This window comes from Saimiri boliviensis, chromosome 5 (assembly GCF_048565385.1).
Source record: "Saimiri boliviensis isolate mSaiBol1 chromosome 5, mSaiBol1.pri, whole genome shotgun sequence".
NCBI lineage: Eukaryota > Metazoa > Chordata > Mammalia > Primates > Cebidae > Saimiri > Saimiri boliviensis.
Genome location: NC_133453.1, coordinates 128,843,839 through 128,858,867, shown reverse-complemented (window position 1 = coordinate 128,858,867; position 15,029 = coordinate 128,843,839). Strand labels below are relative to the sequence as shown.

The 15,029-nt window shown below is 46.1% G+C and overlaps 1 protein-coding gene across 3 annotated transcripts in view; it reads right to left on the bottom strand.

Moving 5' to 3' along the window:
- The window catches only part of HOMER2 (homer scaffold protein 2), a 142,057-nt gene that overhangs the window by 41,248 nt on the left and 85,780 nt on the right, over nt 1–15,029 (bottom strand). For all 3 annotated transcript variants that reach the window (XM_010350139.3, XM_010350150.3, XM_010350143.2), the window contains exon 2: nt 4,407–4,563. In XM_010350139.3, coding sequence (XP_010348441.1) covers nt 4,407–4,563 — 157 coding nt within the window. The remainder of the gene's footprint in view (nt 1–4,406; nt 4,564–15,029) is intronic.

The window sequence follows — 15,029 nt, the reverse complement described above, 5'->3', positions numbered from 1 at the left end:
CCTTGGCGGTGACCCTGTCCCTGCCTGCTATTCCTCCTGTGGACACAGTATACCCGCCACAGGCCTGGAGAAAAGGTGGCCAGGCCTTACCTCATCATCTAATCACCCCCCCACCCACTTCTATGGCGTTGCCTACTCTGGCTTGGTGCTGGGACTCCAGGCATCGTTCCCATCCTCAAAGAGCTCACAGTCTCCTGGCAGCCCCAGCACCGACATGGAGCCACATAATCCCCTGGAGCTTGGACAACGCTGAGGCAACATCCTGCAGTTTTCCCACCCACTCGTGTCTTTGGGCAGCAGCTGGACTGACACATGAAATACTGTCCCAGGGAAGAAGAAAATGCCTTTGTGTTTTAAGAATAAAGAACGAGTCTGAGTACAGACCTTCCTATGACGATGAGTAGCACCAACTGCTCCCAAAGGGAGGAGAGGCCGTGCACGCATCCCTCCCCAAGTCAAGTGTGACACACGCTTGGACAGGGCAGAGGAGCTGGCTGTGCCTGGCATGGAATGACTGCTGCTAAAGCTGCGGGCCACAGCTTTCCTTCCGGGGAGCCTGTGCTCTTCTGCTGCCCACAGTTTCCACGGAAGCTGAGTATGACGTGGCCTTTGCTCAAAATGACCTCTGAGTCCCTTCTACACCAGCCACTTCCTACTGAAACACGTCTACTCCTTCCCTGGGGAGGGGTGGAGGAGGCTTCCCCTTTCCAGCCTACGACAACCTCTGGCTTTGAGAGGGACAGATGGCCCAGAAGTACCATGCAGAAGCTCAAAGTAATAAACCTGATGTGACCCAGCTGACAGACAGGCAAGACTCAAGCGCTAGACCTGCCCAGCGTCACAGAAGTGCAGCCCATGAGCTAAGACGCAGCCCCAAAGGCTAAAGGAATCTGACCACCTGTCCTCTCGGTTCAGATCAACATTTGACATCAAAGGCCCAAAACAAAGTGGGGCTGACTCAGTGTGGTAGAACACAACAAGAGGGATGCCAGGAAGTGTCCACACTTACCCAGCCCAGGTGCATCCCTGCCTAAGTGTCTGCCTGAGGCTCCACGGCACGCATGAGACCTGGGGTGTGTGCTGGGCAGGGAGCAGGGCTCCAGGCCTGAATAGATCCTCAGGAATAATAACAGAAGTGGAACCAAGCTGACTGAACAGAGATGGGGGTGAGGGTGGGCAAGGGCAACAGACAGGAGCCCATAGGGGAAGGCACTGGCATCAGCACAGATGCCCAGCAGTTGGCTCAGCACACTGTACCCGATTCAAGTCTGCAGACGGCAGGCGATCCATCTAGAGTGTTCAGGCACGATCAAGACCGGGCTCAGGGAGATGAGGACCTTAGTAATGGGTGGGGAAGGGGCACACCGCGGGGGACCAGACAGCAGCAACAGCTGCTACCACTCTAGGGTCCTCTCTCCATGCCCACCCGTCTTGTGGAGGAGCTGAAGGCATAGGGTCTGATTTAGACCTGGCCTGCTGGGTTTACAGGTTGCTGCCTGCCGTGCCAAGAGAGGGCCCAGCAGGGCTGGGTTTGTGTTGGGACCACTTTCCAGTGCAGTGTGGTCAGGTTCTCCAGACACACGTGCCCTAACCCTCGCCCCTGAGTGTCAGCGATAGTAATTAAACAACTGAGGTCCATCCCTACTCCCCACTTCCTGGAGCCTTCTGTTCCCTCATGGGATGCTTCCTTTGTAGAATGAGGCTCTGTCACGGATCTCTGGTGCCAGAGCACTAAAGCTGGAATAGCTGGTGGTAGCAGGGCGTGGTGGCTCACACCTGTAATCCCAGCACTTTGGGAGGCCAAGGTGAGCAGATTACTTGAGGCCAGGAGTTTGAGACCAGCCTGGCCAACGTGGTAAAACCTGTCTCTACTAAAAATGCAAAAATTATCCAGGCATGGTGGCAGGCACCTGTAATCCCATCTACTTGGGAGACTGGGGCGGGAGAAGTGCTTGATCCTAGGAGGTGGCAGTTGCAATGAGCTGAAATCGTGCCACTGCACTCCAGCCCGGGCAACTGAGTGAGACCCTATCTCAAAAAAAAAAAAAAAAAAAAAAAAGAAGAAGAAAGAAAGAAAGAAAAGAAAAAAACAAAACAAAAAACCAGGTAGCTGGGAACCACAGAAAGGGAAGTCCAAGATCCTCTAGGTGGCTTGGAGTTCCAGCAGCACCCCATGGCCTAGGTTTTGGATTCCCAGTCTGTGAGTGAGTCTAGGGCTTGATGGTGCTCTCACGCTGAGCCTGGGTTAGCGCCGTGCTGCAGCCAGGGGCTTAGCCCACCTTCCCACACCCATCTCATTTCTCCTAACTGTCATATTTGCCTTGGACCCCACCACATTGTCACAGCCTTCAGGAACTGCAGAGCCGTAACGACACAGTGGCTGACACTTGGACAAATTACTAAAAGCTCAGCTAATAGAACTAAAGCCCTTGCTCTAAGAAAGTCGTTTTATCTATATTTAAGCCCGATATATCCTTGGATAACTCAACTGACAAAAGTACAAATTCATCGAAGGATGGCAGATGAACTGACAGAATCTATAGATAAAAGAAAGCAGGTCAGCTTGATTCACCACTGCTGTCAGAACATCCTGGAAAGAGTCCAGGCAATTCCAGCGCAGAAGCACAGAGGAGAGGACTGGTAATTACAACTGTGCATCAACACGTCTCCCAGAAGCAAAAAAAATAAAGACACCTTTCAGATGTTCCCCCATCAAACTCGACGTGCCTACCTACTATGTGCCAGGCACCAGCACACTTCCTTACTGCTCACCAGCTCCTGGGATGTGCTTTCACTCTACTCTCATCCTGCTTGCTTGGACAGACCAGTTCCTTTGTCTCTGAAGTAGAGGGAGACAACACACGACCCACCCGACATGTGTCAGGAAACTCTCCTCTACCAACCAGGAGAAGCCTGCTCCAACCCCCACAAACAAGGAACTGGTGTGCAAAAAACTGGGCACCGGCCCCAGCCAATCAAGCCTCCCCAGCAGCGTGAACCTGGGACAGGTCATTGCCTTTCCTTAGACCTCAGCTATAAAATGAGGACTTGCTGGGTCCCTTCCTGAGGAGGAGGAAGTGCTGTGGCAACTGGATGGGACAGCAAGAGGATCCCAGGGTCGAGCCACCTTTACCTGCAGTTGCCAAGGCGCAGAAAAAGGGCACAAAGCAGTTCCCTTAGAGAACAAGGGTTGAAGTGCCCTGATCCCCTGAAGAGATTGGGAGGCACCAGCAGACTCTCACGCCTTCCCTGGGAGACCTTCCCCGGAGGCTTCCCCAAGCCTTCTGCTTGTGGAGTGCGGGGAGAAGCCTATACCCAGGCCCATTCTATTGCTCAGCCCCTAACTCCCGTGCTTCCTATGGTGTAGCAAGGCTGATCTAGAGGCAGAAGTCAGAACAGACTGCAGGTGGGGGAGGTGGTGGCTACTGCAAGCGTCCAGGCGAGACCGACAGGACAAGAGTTAGGGTCCTAAAACTGCAGGCACAGGGGTGATACTTCAAAGGCAGATTCACTTGACAAACTTAAAGAGAAGGACTCTGTGTTTTGCTTTATTAGCCCAAACGAATGGCGAATAAAAATGGAGAGGTGGTTTAGAGGACAATGGAATTCAGCTTTAGATACACTGAATTCCAGGAGGCAGCGGATAATCCATGTAAAAAATGTACAGCAGGACGAAGACAGAAAGACCACAAACCAGCAGGTCTATCTTTTTTAAAGGCTTGGTGATACTTCTGCTGGTATCCCGTCTTAATTCTATTCCCATGATAATGTGGCGAAAATCATGGGACACAGAGTAACATACATATATATATATTTTTTTTTTGTCAAGAAACACTTTAAAACTACTTAATAAAATTCAACTCCTATGCCTAATAACACCAAAACCCGACTAGATAGAATACCCAGTGCTGGCAAGGGTGCAGTAACACTCATACAGGCTGGAAGAACGAACCCTTCTGGAAAACAGCTTGGCAGTATGCATCAAAAGCCATAAAGTGTTAATACCTGGCCCTATATATTACTTCCAGGAATCTAGCCTAAGGATTACTCAAAAGAAAGCAATGGTGTGTGATGAACTGAGGATATCTGGTACATGAAGATGCTCATTATCTATAATAGCAAAACATTGGAAGTCACTTAAATATCCAACCACAGGGGAAAAATTAAGAGCATTATAGGCCGTCGGTGGAATTATTACACACGCATTAAAAAGTTATAAAGACAGTGGAAACAAAGAAATCTTTTTCTACCCCATTTACCATAAGTTTAAATGAAAAAAGAACAGAATATGTGATTATACAGACATTACAACAACTTCTGTGTTAAGATGGCAGGATTCTGAGTACATCTTGGATGAAGAATAAGCAACTGAGAGTGTTAAAATCAGCTAGGGGGTGGGGTGGTACCTTGGCTCCATCCACACTGATGATCCGATAGCTGTTCCTTGTGACATCATAGAAGTAGGAAACAGTGACTGCCTGCTTGCTCGCAGGCATCCAGTTCTTCTTGGTGTTGGGGTCGATCTGGAAGACATGCGCTCGGGTGGTGAAGATGGGCTGTTCTCTGGAATAGGAGAGTGGGCGTGTGAGTTGAGAGAACATGACTTAATGTATAATTTATGATTTCTAGGCCACCTACTGCCCCAAAAGATTTTAAATAGCTTACAGGGAAAGATACATATGCATGAAGTCAATTAAAATAAGAAAAGCAAAGAGAGAGAAGAAAAAAAAAAGACACCAGAGAGTAGTTTTTCAACCCACACTCCCCACTTGGCTGTTATCCCCCCGAGACTGCAGGGCAATTGGTGTAATGAACAATTTGCTTAAAAGGCAACTTCTTGCTCAGTTTCTGAATCCCTGTCAAGTGTCCTATACTTTTTCTGACATCCTGTTGTCATTTTTAGGATTTTTGGAACCACTTCATTTTTTTAGAATTTTGCAACTAATTTATTTTGGGGGATTCCACAACAATTTTAGGATTTTACAATCCATTTGTAGCTTAATGTTATATTTCTATTAAATTTGCTCAAATGTGCAGCAATTTTTGAATGTTGGAATTTTTTTTCCCTTTTTTTTGGATATGGAGTCTCGCTGTGTTGCCCAGGCTGAAGTGCAATGACACAATCTCAGCTCACTGCAATCTCTGCCTCGCAGGTGCAAGCTATTCTGCCTCAGCCTCCTGAGTAGCTGGGATTATAGGTGCATGCTGCTGCACCCGGCTAATTTTTGTATTATTGTAGAGACGGGGGTTTCACCATGTTGGCCAGGCTTCTCTCGAACTCCTGACCTTGTGATCCGCCTGCCTCAGCCTCCCAAAATGCTGGGATTATAGGCGTGAGCCACCATGCCTGGCTTTTCTTTAAGAGACAGTGTCTCACTGCTGCCCAGGCTGGGCACAGTGGCACAATCATAGCTCACTGTAGCCTGATCTCCGAGGCTCAAGCAGTTCTCCTGCCTCAGCCTCCTAAGTAGCTAGGATACAGACACGTGACACCACACTTAGTGAATTTTGTGGGGAGGTGGTAGGTAGAGACTGGCTCTATGTTGCCCAAGTTAGTCTTGAACTCTTGATCTCAAGTGATCTTCCCACCTTGGCCTCTCAAAGTGCTGGGATTATAGGCATGAGCCATTGTACCCAGTCATATGATAGAATTATTTTGTATCTCTGTATCTCTTCAGTCTACTTCTAGAACCATTCAACAACCTGACAAACATTCAAGTTTTGTTTCCAACTCATAAACCTTTTGAGTTTTATGTAGAAATCATCAAATGCATCTCTTGTGCTAGTCTCACCTCCATATTGTTGCTTTTTCACTCCATATGCCTAAAGCACTTTATGTCATTAACCAAATTTGCATATTACCTATATTTTTCTGTTGAGTGGGGAATTAGATTTTGACAATAAGCAGTTAGAAATAAGGCAGACGAATAAAAATTGTAATAGATTTCACTGCATTTCATATTTTAAGCTATCAACTTCACAAAGTAATGCAATGACACAGACATCACAAATATATTTTTGAAGAAAGTATCTTTATACAAACTGGCTCAAAAATCCTTTAAGTGTTCAAAAATAAGATCCAAATAGAAAAACGCCAACAACATGTAAAAAATAGTCCCATTGTTTATAAAATGCTACAGATTCAATTAGTACTTATTAGAGATACATAATTAAATCAAAAGGTAACTTCAACAATTTGTTAAATCCTTACAAGGTCAAAAAAGATGACATAAAAGAGACATAGACAAGAAGATACAAAAAAATTCAAAGGGAAAAGAGAATTTTAAGTGTTCTGATCTCTGGACAGAATGTTTTAGGCGAAGCAGTCTTTGAATCCAGCCTGACTGTAGAATACTCATTAAAAAGAAAAAAAATAATAAAAATTTACTAATTAAAAAAAATAAAAAATAAAATAAAAAGAAAGCTCTTTTTTTTTCCTTTTAAAGAATGCTCTTAAGCGAGAAACTTTTCCTACAAAACCACTTTGCTATTTAAACCTCATGTAAGGGCTACTGAGTAACACCAGCAGCATCGACCATCAACCACAGTTTTGGGGCAGGGCGCAGCGGCTCATGCCTGTAATCCCAGCACTTTGGGAGGCCGAGGCGGGTGGATCACAAGGTCAAGAGATCGAGACCATTCTGGTCAACATGGTGAAACCCCGTCTCTACTAAAAATACAAAAAAAATTAGCTGGGCATGGTGGTCGTGCCTGTAATCCCAGCTACTCAGGAGGCTGAGGCAGGAGAATTGCCTGAACCCAGGAGGCGGAGGTTGCGGTGAGCCAAGATCGCGCCATTGCACTCCAGCCTGGGTAACAAGAGCAAAACTCCGTCTCAAAAAAAAAAAACAACAAAAAAAAAACCACAGTTTTGAAGAAATGCAGCAACCTTCTTTATGCCTGTTTCTCCACGGGCATGCTATTAATGCTACTTCAATGCAGCTGTTCACAGAGGCCAGCAGCATTCCAGAACAGAGGCTAGCAGCATTCTTTGCTCCCTGAAACTTCCCTTCTAGGTCCCCTGGAGCAGGACAAGTACCTCTGGGTCTGTGGATTACTAGGGCATTTTTATTCCCTCAACAGAGACCAAGTTCACCCACACACTAGATGCTAAAACGACACCCTTCCAGCAGCTGGGTGACAGCTGTTAGGAACAAAAGGAAGATTCTCACTGTGATTTCCCACATCTGTTGCCAAGAAAGGCCAGTCGACGGGGAGCGTATCAATGCAAGCCCTCAGATCCCATCCACGTGATACAATCCAGTCCGCCGTCTGGATCACCCAGCTGTGCCACTCCGCCCAGCACCATATTTTACTAATGTTCTAAGTACAACGCCACAAAGGAAAACACTTCCTCACATAGTATTCTCCTGCATATGTGAGAGGAAAGACCGATTTAAAAGGCAGTAACTACAGAACATTTTTTGAAGAATCAAATTGTGCTACAATCTGCTTCATTGTCAGAGCACTGAATGGGCTGGGCTGGGGCCCACAGGTTAGAAGAGAAGAGCCTTCCTGGGAAGTGACCCAGACTTTCAGATCTTCCCTCCTGTTCCCTACACCAGAAAAGAGGGATTGGGTCTGGGTTTGGCATGCTTAGACCAATGTTTCCTAAATCTCTCTGACAGAAATTAGCTGATACACTTACTAAAAATACACATTCCCAGGCCCCATCCTAGCCCTCCGCCCCCTACCCCACCTTGAACTTGGCTCTCCAAGGAAGGGCCCAGGGGCTCCACTTTTAAGAACTCCATTTTGTTTTCAAGGAAGCTGGGGACACATTCACATTAGATATAATCAGATGGTCTAAAAAAAAATAAAGAAGTGGCCTCTAGAGCCAGCATCTCCCATCCAAGTACTAACCAGGCCCGACCCTGCTTTGCTTCCGAACTCTGACGAGATCGGGCGCGTTCAGGGTGGTATGGCCATAGACGAGCCAGCATCTCCACTGCAGAATGACATAGGTGCCTGAATGACACAGGAAGACTCCAGAAAGTTCTCCCACAGCTGTGGAGGGGGCTGCAGGTGGGGCAACAGAGGGACCAAGAATAGGATCTCTGGATGCAAAGGATGGGGACAGGGGGCGAAGGGAGGCAGAGTTGTTTTGGTTGGGAGGGAGGGTGGAGATGAGCGCGGCCTGTGATGGTCCAGCAGTGGCCTTCTGCAAGCACCCCGTCCCTGAGGCCTATAGGAGACAGGGAGGAAGTGAGGAAAGCAAAGCGGAGAGGCGGAGGGGAAGGCACAGCGAGCCGAGAAGATGGCAGAGCTTCCCGACCACGCACAGGCAAAGCAACCAGCTGTCTGCTCGGCATGACCCAGGTCAAAGTGAGCAGAGAAGAGGGGCTCCATCTCCAGATCTACCTGCTCAGCTCTGTGGATGGACTGAAGTCATGGTGGGCTGCCCTCGGGACCTCCGAGTAGAAACACAAGGATGTTGGGAGAACACAGTGGCTCAGCTGGCCCAGTCTTGGTCACCATGGTCACGCCCTCTGCAGGGCAAGTGGCTGATCCAGTTAAGGGGGGGGACAGAGACCTGGGAGTGGTCCTGCCAGCTGCATTCTGAGGTGGTCATAGCAGGAAGCTACGGTCCTCCTGGGGCCAAAGACCCGCATTCCTCATCCCTGAGCCCCCAGGCAAACGGGAGGATTGCACAGCCAGTCTGGGAGGAAACCACCCCCAGCTCTGGGATTGCCACATGAAATCTGGGGACACTGGGAAGTTCCATGCTATTCTTTTACAATCCAAAAAGTCTAATGATATTTCAAGAAAGGCAAAAAAGAAAGGCAAAGAAAAGAAAAGCTCGCAGCCGACCTTTACTGAGTACTTCCATTCTGTTAGGCTAGCTCTCCATTTTAAAATTGCACCAATCCTATGGGGAAGGGGCTGAACAGGCGGGGAAGCAGGAACTCAGATAGGCCAGGTAACCTGACTTGGGTCACGCAGTACATGACAGGTCTGAGATTTGATGTCATTTCTAAGTGACATGGAAATCCTCCCTCTTAATCATTATGCTATTCTATCTTCCTACAATAGCCGTCTGTAGTAGGCAGCTTCGAATGTGGCTCCCAGTGGCCCCCCACTCCTAGTGTTCATGCCCTTACATAATCCCTTTCTCTTAAGCGTGGGCGAGACCTGTGACTTGCGTTTAACCAACAGAATATGCCAAAGGTGATGGGATGTCATTTGTGTAATTAAGTCACACAGGATTATGACGTCTGTCTCCTAGCAGACTCTCTCAATAAATTATCTTGTTGGTTTTGATGAAGCAAGCTGCCATATTAGGGAGATCCACCTCGCAAGGAGTTGGAGAAGGACTCCAGCCAACTGCTAGACAGAAACAGAGGCCCTTAGTCCAGCTCCTCTGGAGGAATGGAAATTCTGCCAACAGCCATGGAAGCTTGGAAGCAGATCTCTCCACAAGTGAGCCTTCAGATGACACTGTAGCCCTGGTCAACACCCCGATTACAGCCCTGCAAGAGACCCCGAGGCAAAGGGCCCAGTTAAGCGACACTGGACTCCAGACACACAGAAATGTGTTTTGTTTTAAGCTGCTATTTCTGTGACAGTTTATTACATAGCAACAGCAGATACACTGTCCTTCACAGAAAGTTTACTACACACCAAGCAAACTGTACATATTATCATTTAATCCCCCTTACAGGGCTCAGAAAATCAAGGGTCACAGAATCACTTCAGGCAAACTGGGCAACAAAGCTTTTTTTTTTTTTTTTTTTTGAGATGGAGTCCCACTCTTTCACCCAGGCTGGAGAGCAGTGGTGTGATCTCAGCTCACTGCAACCTCCACCTCCCAGGTTCAAGTGATTCTCCTGCCTCAGCCGCCCAAGTAGCTGGGACTATAGGTGCATGCTACCATGCCTGGCTAAATTTTTGTATTTTTTAGTAAAGACGGGGTTTCACCGTGTTAGCTAGGATGATCTCGATCTCTTGACTTCACGATCCACCCTCCTTGGCCTCCCACAGTGCTGTGATTACAGGCATAAGCCACTGCGCCTGGCCCTGGACAACAAATCTTAACACTGTGATGGGCAAAATTCAAGTACAAACCTCACCACAAAATTCAGAAAAACAGACCCTGACTTTTGAAAGAATATTTTGCCTCACCTGAGAAAGCAAGAGAGCTAGAAGTAGGACATAGAAGTCATTTCTTCCAGTGTGCAAATCAATATAAATAGAAAGATTTAAGAGAATCAGAACTTTCCAACCTGCATTTCCTTCCCAGCAGGGAAAAGCTGGAGAGAGTGTATCAGAGGACAGAAACTACCTTCATATCCAAATTTATTCTCCTTTCTTTGATGTTCAATGTTCAGAGGGTAAATTTCAAATATACTCCCATTCCTCCTTCAGTGCTTTAAATAGAAAGCAGATGTTTCCGGATGGCAAAATGCTTCTTTAGACAGACAATATAACCTACTGTTCCTTGCATAGTCTCTTTAGAGCTGAATAAACACCAATTGCTGTTCATTGAACACATTCTGGAACCTGACAGTAATTGTTCCCAAGAATAATTAGATACTCTGTGCAACATATGTATGTTTGGAATATGAAAACCACTCGGCAAAGAGGCCACCCCTGCTTTAAACAATTTCTGGCTCCGTGTAAAATAATTCTGCTAAGAATTGGCATGACTACTTTTTGCAAAGAAAAAAGAGAGAGAGAAATGATGTTTTAACTTACAATTCTTCACTTGAAGTGCTTAGCGCCACACTGTTTCTGACATAAACCTACAAAATCTCACTATTCTTATGTTTCCTATTTCAATTTGATTTGAATTGAAACAAACCCTTCAGACATTATTTTACAGCCTTACAACTCTTACAAGGTACCCTAATTAGTTTATCTGACTTGAGTCTTAAACCCCTCCAAACACCATCCACTCAATGCCAACCGACAGGTCTTCCAGTAGTACAGATGGGTCATGTTCAGCCTGGCCAGCTGCAAAGGCTTCCCTGGTTCTGTCCCCAACAGACCAGCTTCCAGTGCTCTGCATGCATCACAGGCCGACCCCTGACCACCCGGCCCTGCCCTCTCACTAGAAGGGCTTCTGCTGCTTTCCTTCTAGCACTCTGAATCGTCTGCCCTTCCGCACATCCCAGCCAATGCACGTGCCCGTTGTTGGGCCCAAAGCATCCTCCCTTGACTGCTGGAAGAATTCCTATTAGTCCTTCACGTACTGTCACGGCATCTTGTGAAGTCTGATTTGTGCTCTGAGGCCACAGGCCCTTGACTGTTCACTCATCACAAGAGACAGGAAGCATGGTCTCATCTGGCCCCTGGCCCACACTCCAGGTGGTCAACAGACCACGCTAGCCAGCAAGGCCAAATCCTCAGAACCCAGGACAGAGAACTGAAGGAAAAAGGATATGGAGACAGAAACTTTTTCTTGCATATCCTCCCATGCAAAGAATCTAACTTATAAACATATTGGAGTTCTACTTTTATACAAAATCAACATAGTAATGTTACTGTTATTTGCAGATAATACAACTGCACATCAAGAACACCCAAGAAAATCAACTGAAAAAGTGAACATAACTAAAATTCAGTAAGGTGGCTAGGTATAAAATTACTAATAAATGAAATCAGTAACCTTCCTAAATACACAAACAACCGGATAGAAAACATAACAGATAATATGGCCGGACAAGGTGGTTCACGCCTGTAATCCCAGGGGCTTCCGACTTTGGGAAGCCAAGGTGGGCAAATCACTTGAGATCAGGAGTTCAAGACCAGCTTGGCCAACATGGCAAAACTATGTCTCTACTAAAAATATAAAAATTAGCTGGGCATGGTGGTGAGCACCTGTAATCCCAGCTATCTGGGATGCTTAGGAGAATCTCTAGAACCAGGGAGGTGGCAGTTGCAGGGAACCGAGATTATGCCACTGCACTTCAGCCTGGGTGTCATAGTAAGTGAGACTCCATCTCGAAATGTAAAAAAAGTAATAATAGATTGCCTAAAATCCCATTTACAGTAGCAACCAAAAGGATACAATTTCTTGTATCTATTTAGGAAGCATGCAAGATCTATATTTAAAAAATAAAAGTAAGCCAGGTACAATGGTGTGCCCCTATAGGAGCCACTGAGGAGGTTGAGCGTACGGCTTGAGACCAGGCTTTAGTATACTATGATTGGGCCTATGAATTTCCAATGCTTTCCAGCCTGAGCAAGATAGCAAGACCCATTTTTTTTAAAAACCCAAATAAATAAATACAGTAAGAACAAAAACTTCTGAGGCACACAGAAGAAAACTTTAATAAGACATATTCTTAAATGGGAAAGCCAACACAAAGTTGTCAATTATCCCTAAATACATCAATCTAACATAATAAAAATATCAGGATTATTTTTAGAACTAGACAGGGTTATTCATATGAAAAAACTATGCGAGGACAGCCAAAATATTCTGAAAATGAAGAGCAATGAGGAGCAATACCATCTCAGATGTTAAAATATATTATAAAGTTATAGCAACCAAGGCAGAAGGTCTTTGCAAATAAGTAGATAAACAATGGAATAGCACAGAGTACAGAAACAGAAGCCCAGGGAATTAAGTGTACGACACAGGCAGTGTAAACACTAGAAATTGCTCCAGAAATCCTGTTACAATAACGCGCAGCTACCTAGAAGAGCCCGCATCTGTCAGACCTTAGCCAGAATTGTCTCCCTGCCTGGTCTGAGGCCTTTCAAGGAGGTCACAGCTGCACCATCCTATTATTTTCTTCCTGCCGCCAAACTGCCCAATAACAAACCTGATAAATTTGTCATCTGATAGAAGAAATACTTGTCACAAATCCTCCTAGTGCTCTGACTAGGGATTCCCCTCTTGGGTCACATTTACACCAGGGAATGAATGAGGCGAGTGCCCCTGACAGGCTTTATTAATGACGCTGCCTTATTTCCCAGAGTGTCTGAGTTTTTAAGGACCTCTGAACACACACTCTTCTACTGGTCCTCCTGAGATGTGGGTTTGACTAAGTTCTACGGCTGGCTCACAGGCTGAGGGCTGCCCGGAGGGGCCATCAGATCCATTCCCATGTGCTTTGTAAAAGGGTCCCGATTCTCCAAAAGGGCTGGACGGGCCCACGGTAGTGGGTGAGGACCTGGACAGCCAGGAGGGAGAAGGCAGAGTTGCGGAGAAGTGAAGCTGAGATAGAAAGTAAATACGGGCATGGGGCTGGGGAGAGGGCGGTATGGCTTCTCTGAGGATGCAGAATAGGGAAACATCATAGGGGGGATGAGTGAATGGGAAGTCTATGACAGGGACAGAAGAGAAAATAAAACTCACTAGCAACATAGCAATGCCATCCCGTGTTCAAACAGCACCCCTGGACCCCTGCCCAGAAACCCCTCTCCCACCTGCACCCATAGATCTCCCTCCACTTCGGCCCAGAGCCCAGCAAATCTGCTGGGTTTAGCAGATTAGGGAGGAGACAGCTATTCAGGCACCAGAGGTGCACTCAGAGACCAGCAAGGGCGACCCTGTGGCACAGGAAGCAGGCGGCAGGAGACGAGGCCTCAGGGCAGGTCAAAGCCAGATGACCATGGAGCCTGAGCACCAGCTAAGAAAATCAGTCTTTATCTTGGGGACAGCATCTCCCTAATGTGCTCTGTGGAGCTATTTTCTCTTCCAAATACATTCCAAAAGATATATACGTAGGAAAAAACGTTAAATGCATTTGGATTGTCTCGTAATTATGTTCTATCACCTTCAAGAAGTGTTCTCAGGCCAGGCATGGTGGCTCATGCCTGTAATCTCAGCACTTTGGGAGGCCGAGGCAGGAGGATCACAAGGTCAGGAGTTTGAGACCAGCCTGTCCAATATGGTGAAACCCCCGTCTCTACTAAAAAACACAAAATTAGCTGGGTGTGGTGGCGCACGCCTGTAGTCCCAGCTACCCGGGAGGTTGAGGCAGGAGAATCGCTTGAACCTGGGAGGTAGAGGTTGCAGTGAGCCAAGATCATGCCACTGCACTCCAGCCTACGCAACAGAGTGAGACTTCATCTCAAAAAAAACAAAAACAAAAACAAACAAAAAAAGCCACAGGCAACAGAGACTTCATCTCAAAACAAACAAACAAACAAACAAACAAACAAACACAAAGAAATGTTCTCAAGCCAAGACTGCCAGGAAATAGCTTGGGGGCCGCAGGAAACACAGGTATCTGTCATGTGAGCCACAACACAGGTGTGTTCCTGCACTGACAAACCAGCCACTGCCTGGATGGCTACCTTATATCCACAGGCTGTTGTCTACAGAAGGAATCTCATCTCAGGACTTCAACATATACTTGTGATTTTATTCTGCAGATGGCATATTTAACATTTATACTATAAACATTCATCTCACCTGAATCTACTGTGAACAAAGGAAGTTTTAAACAAAAGCAGAGTTTGATTCACATGAACCCCACAAGCCAAGAACTGGAAAACAGCCAAATGATTTCTAAAAAAAACAGATGGTGAGATGCCCAAGTCAAAAGGATTAATGACTTCTGAGACAGCTTAATTCAAGAGAGCACAAAATCTTGCTGAAGGAACAGTCTGTGTTCTTCCTTTTGCTGTAACACATCTTTGCGCAAAGATTTTCACATTGCACTGTAATGAAACAAATGATGGAAGACGTCATGCTGTTCCTGATATGAAGGTATGACTTGGAAACATTATTCTTAATATTGACTCCATACGGGTTTTTTTAAAGGACTGGAAAAATAATGTTCTCAATTTTAAATGCCAAGGGCTTTTGTATTCATCTACAATAAAAATGAAGTTAGATGTCTACTTCTATACCTTATTCTTAATAAGCTGAAAATAATTGTTTTATTGTTACAAAGCATTCACATACAAATGTGAATAATCTCACAGCAATTAATTCATCTGTGAGACCATATCTTGCTGTCCACTTCGCCTAGGAGTCTGTTATGTTTTATGATCAGTTGATTTCCCACTAGTATTCAAAATGGGCAAATTGTTCCATAGTAAAATATATTTAGGAAATGCTGAGCAAAAGG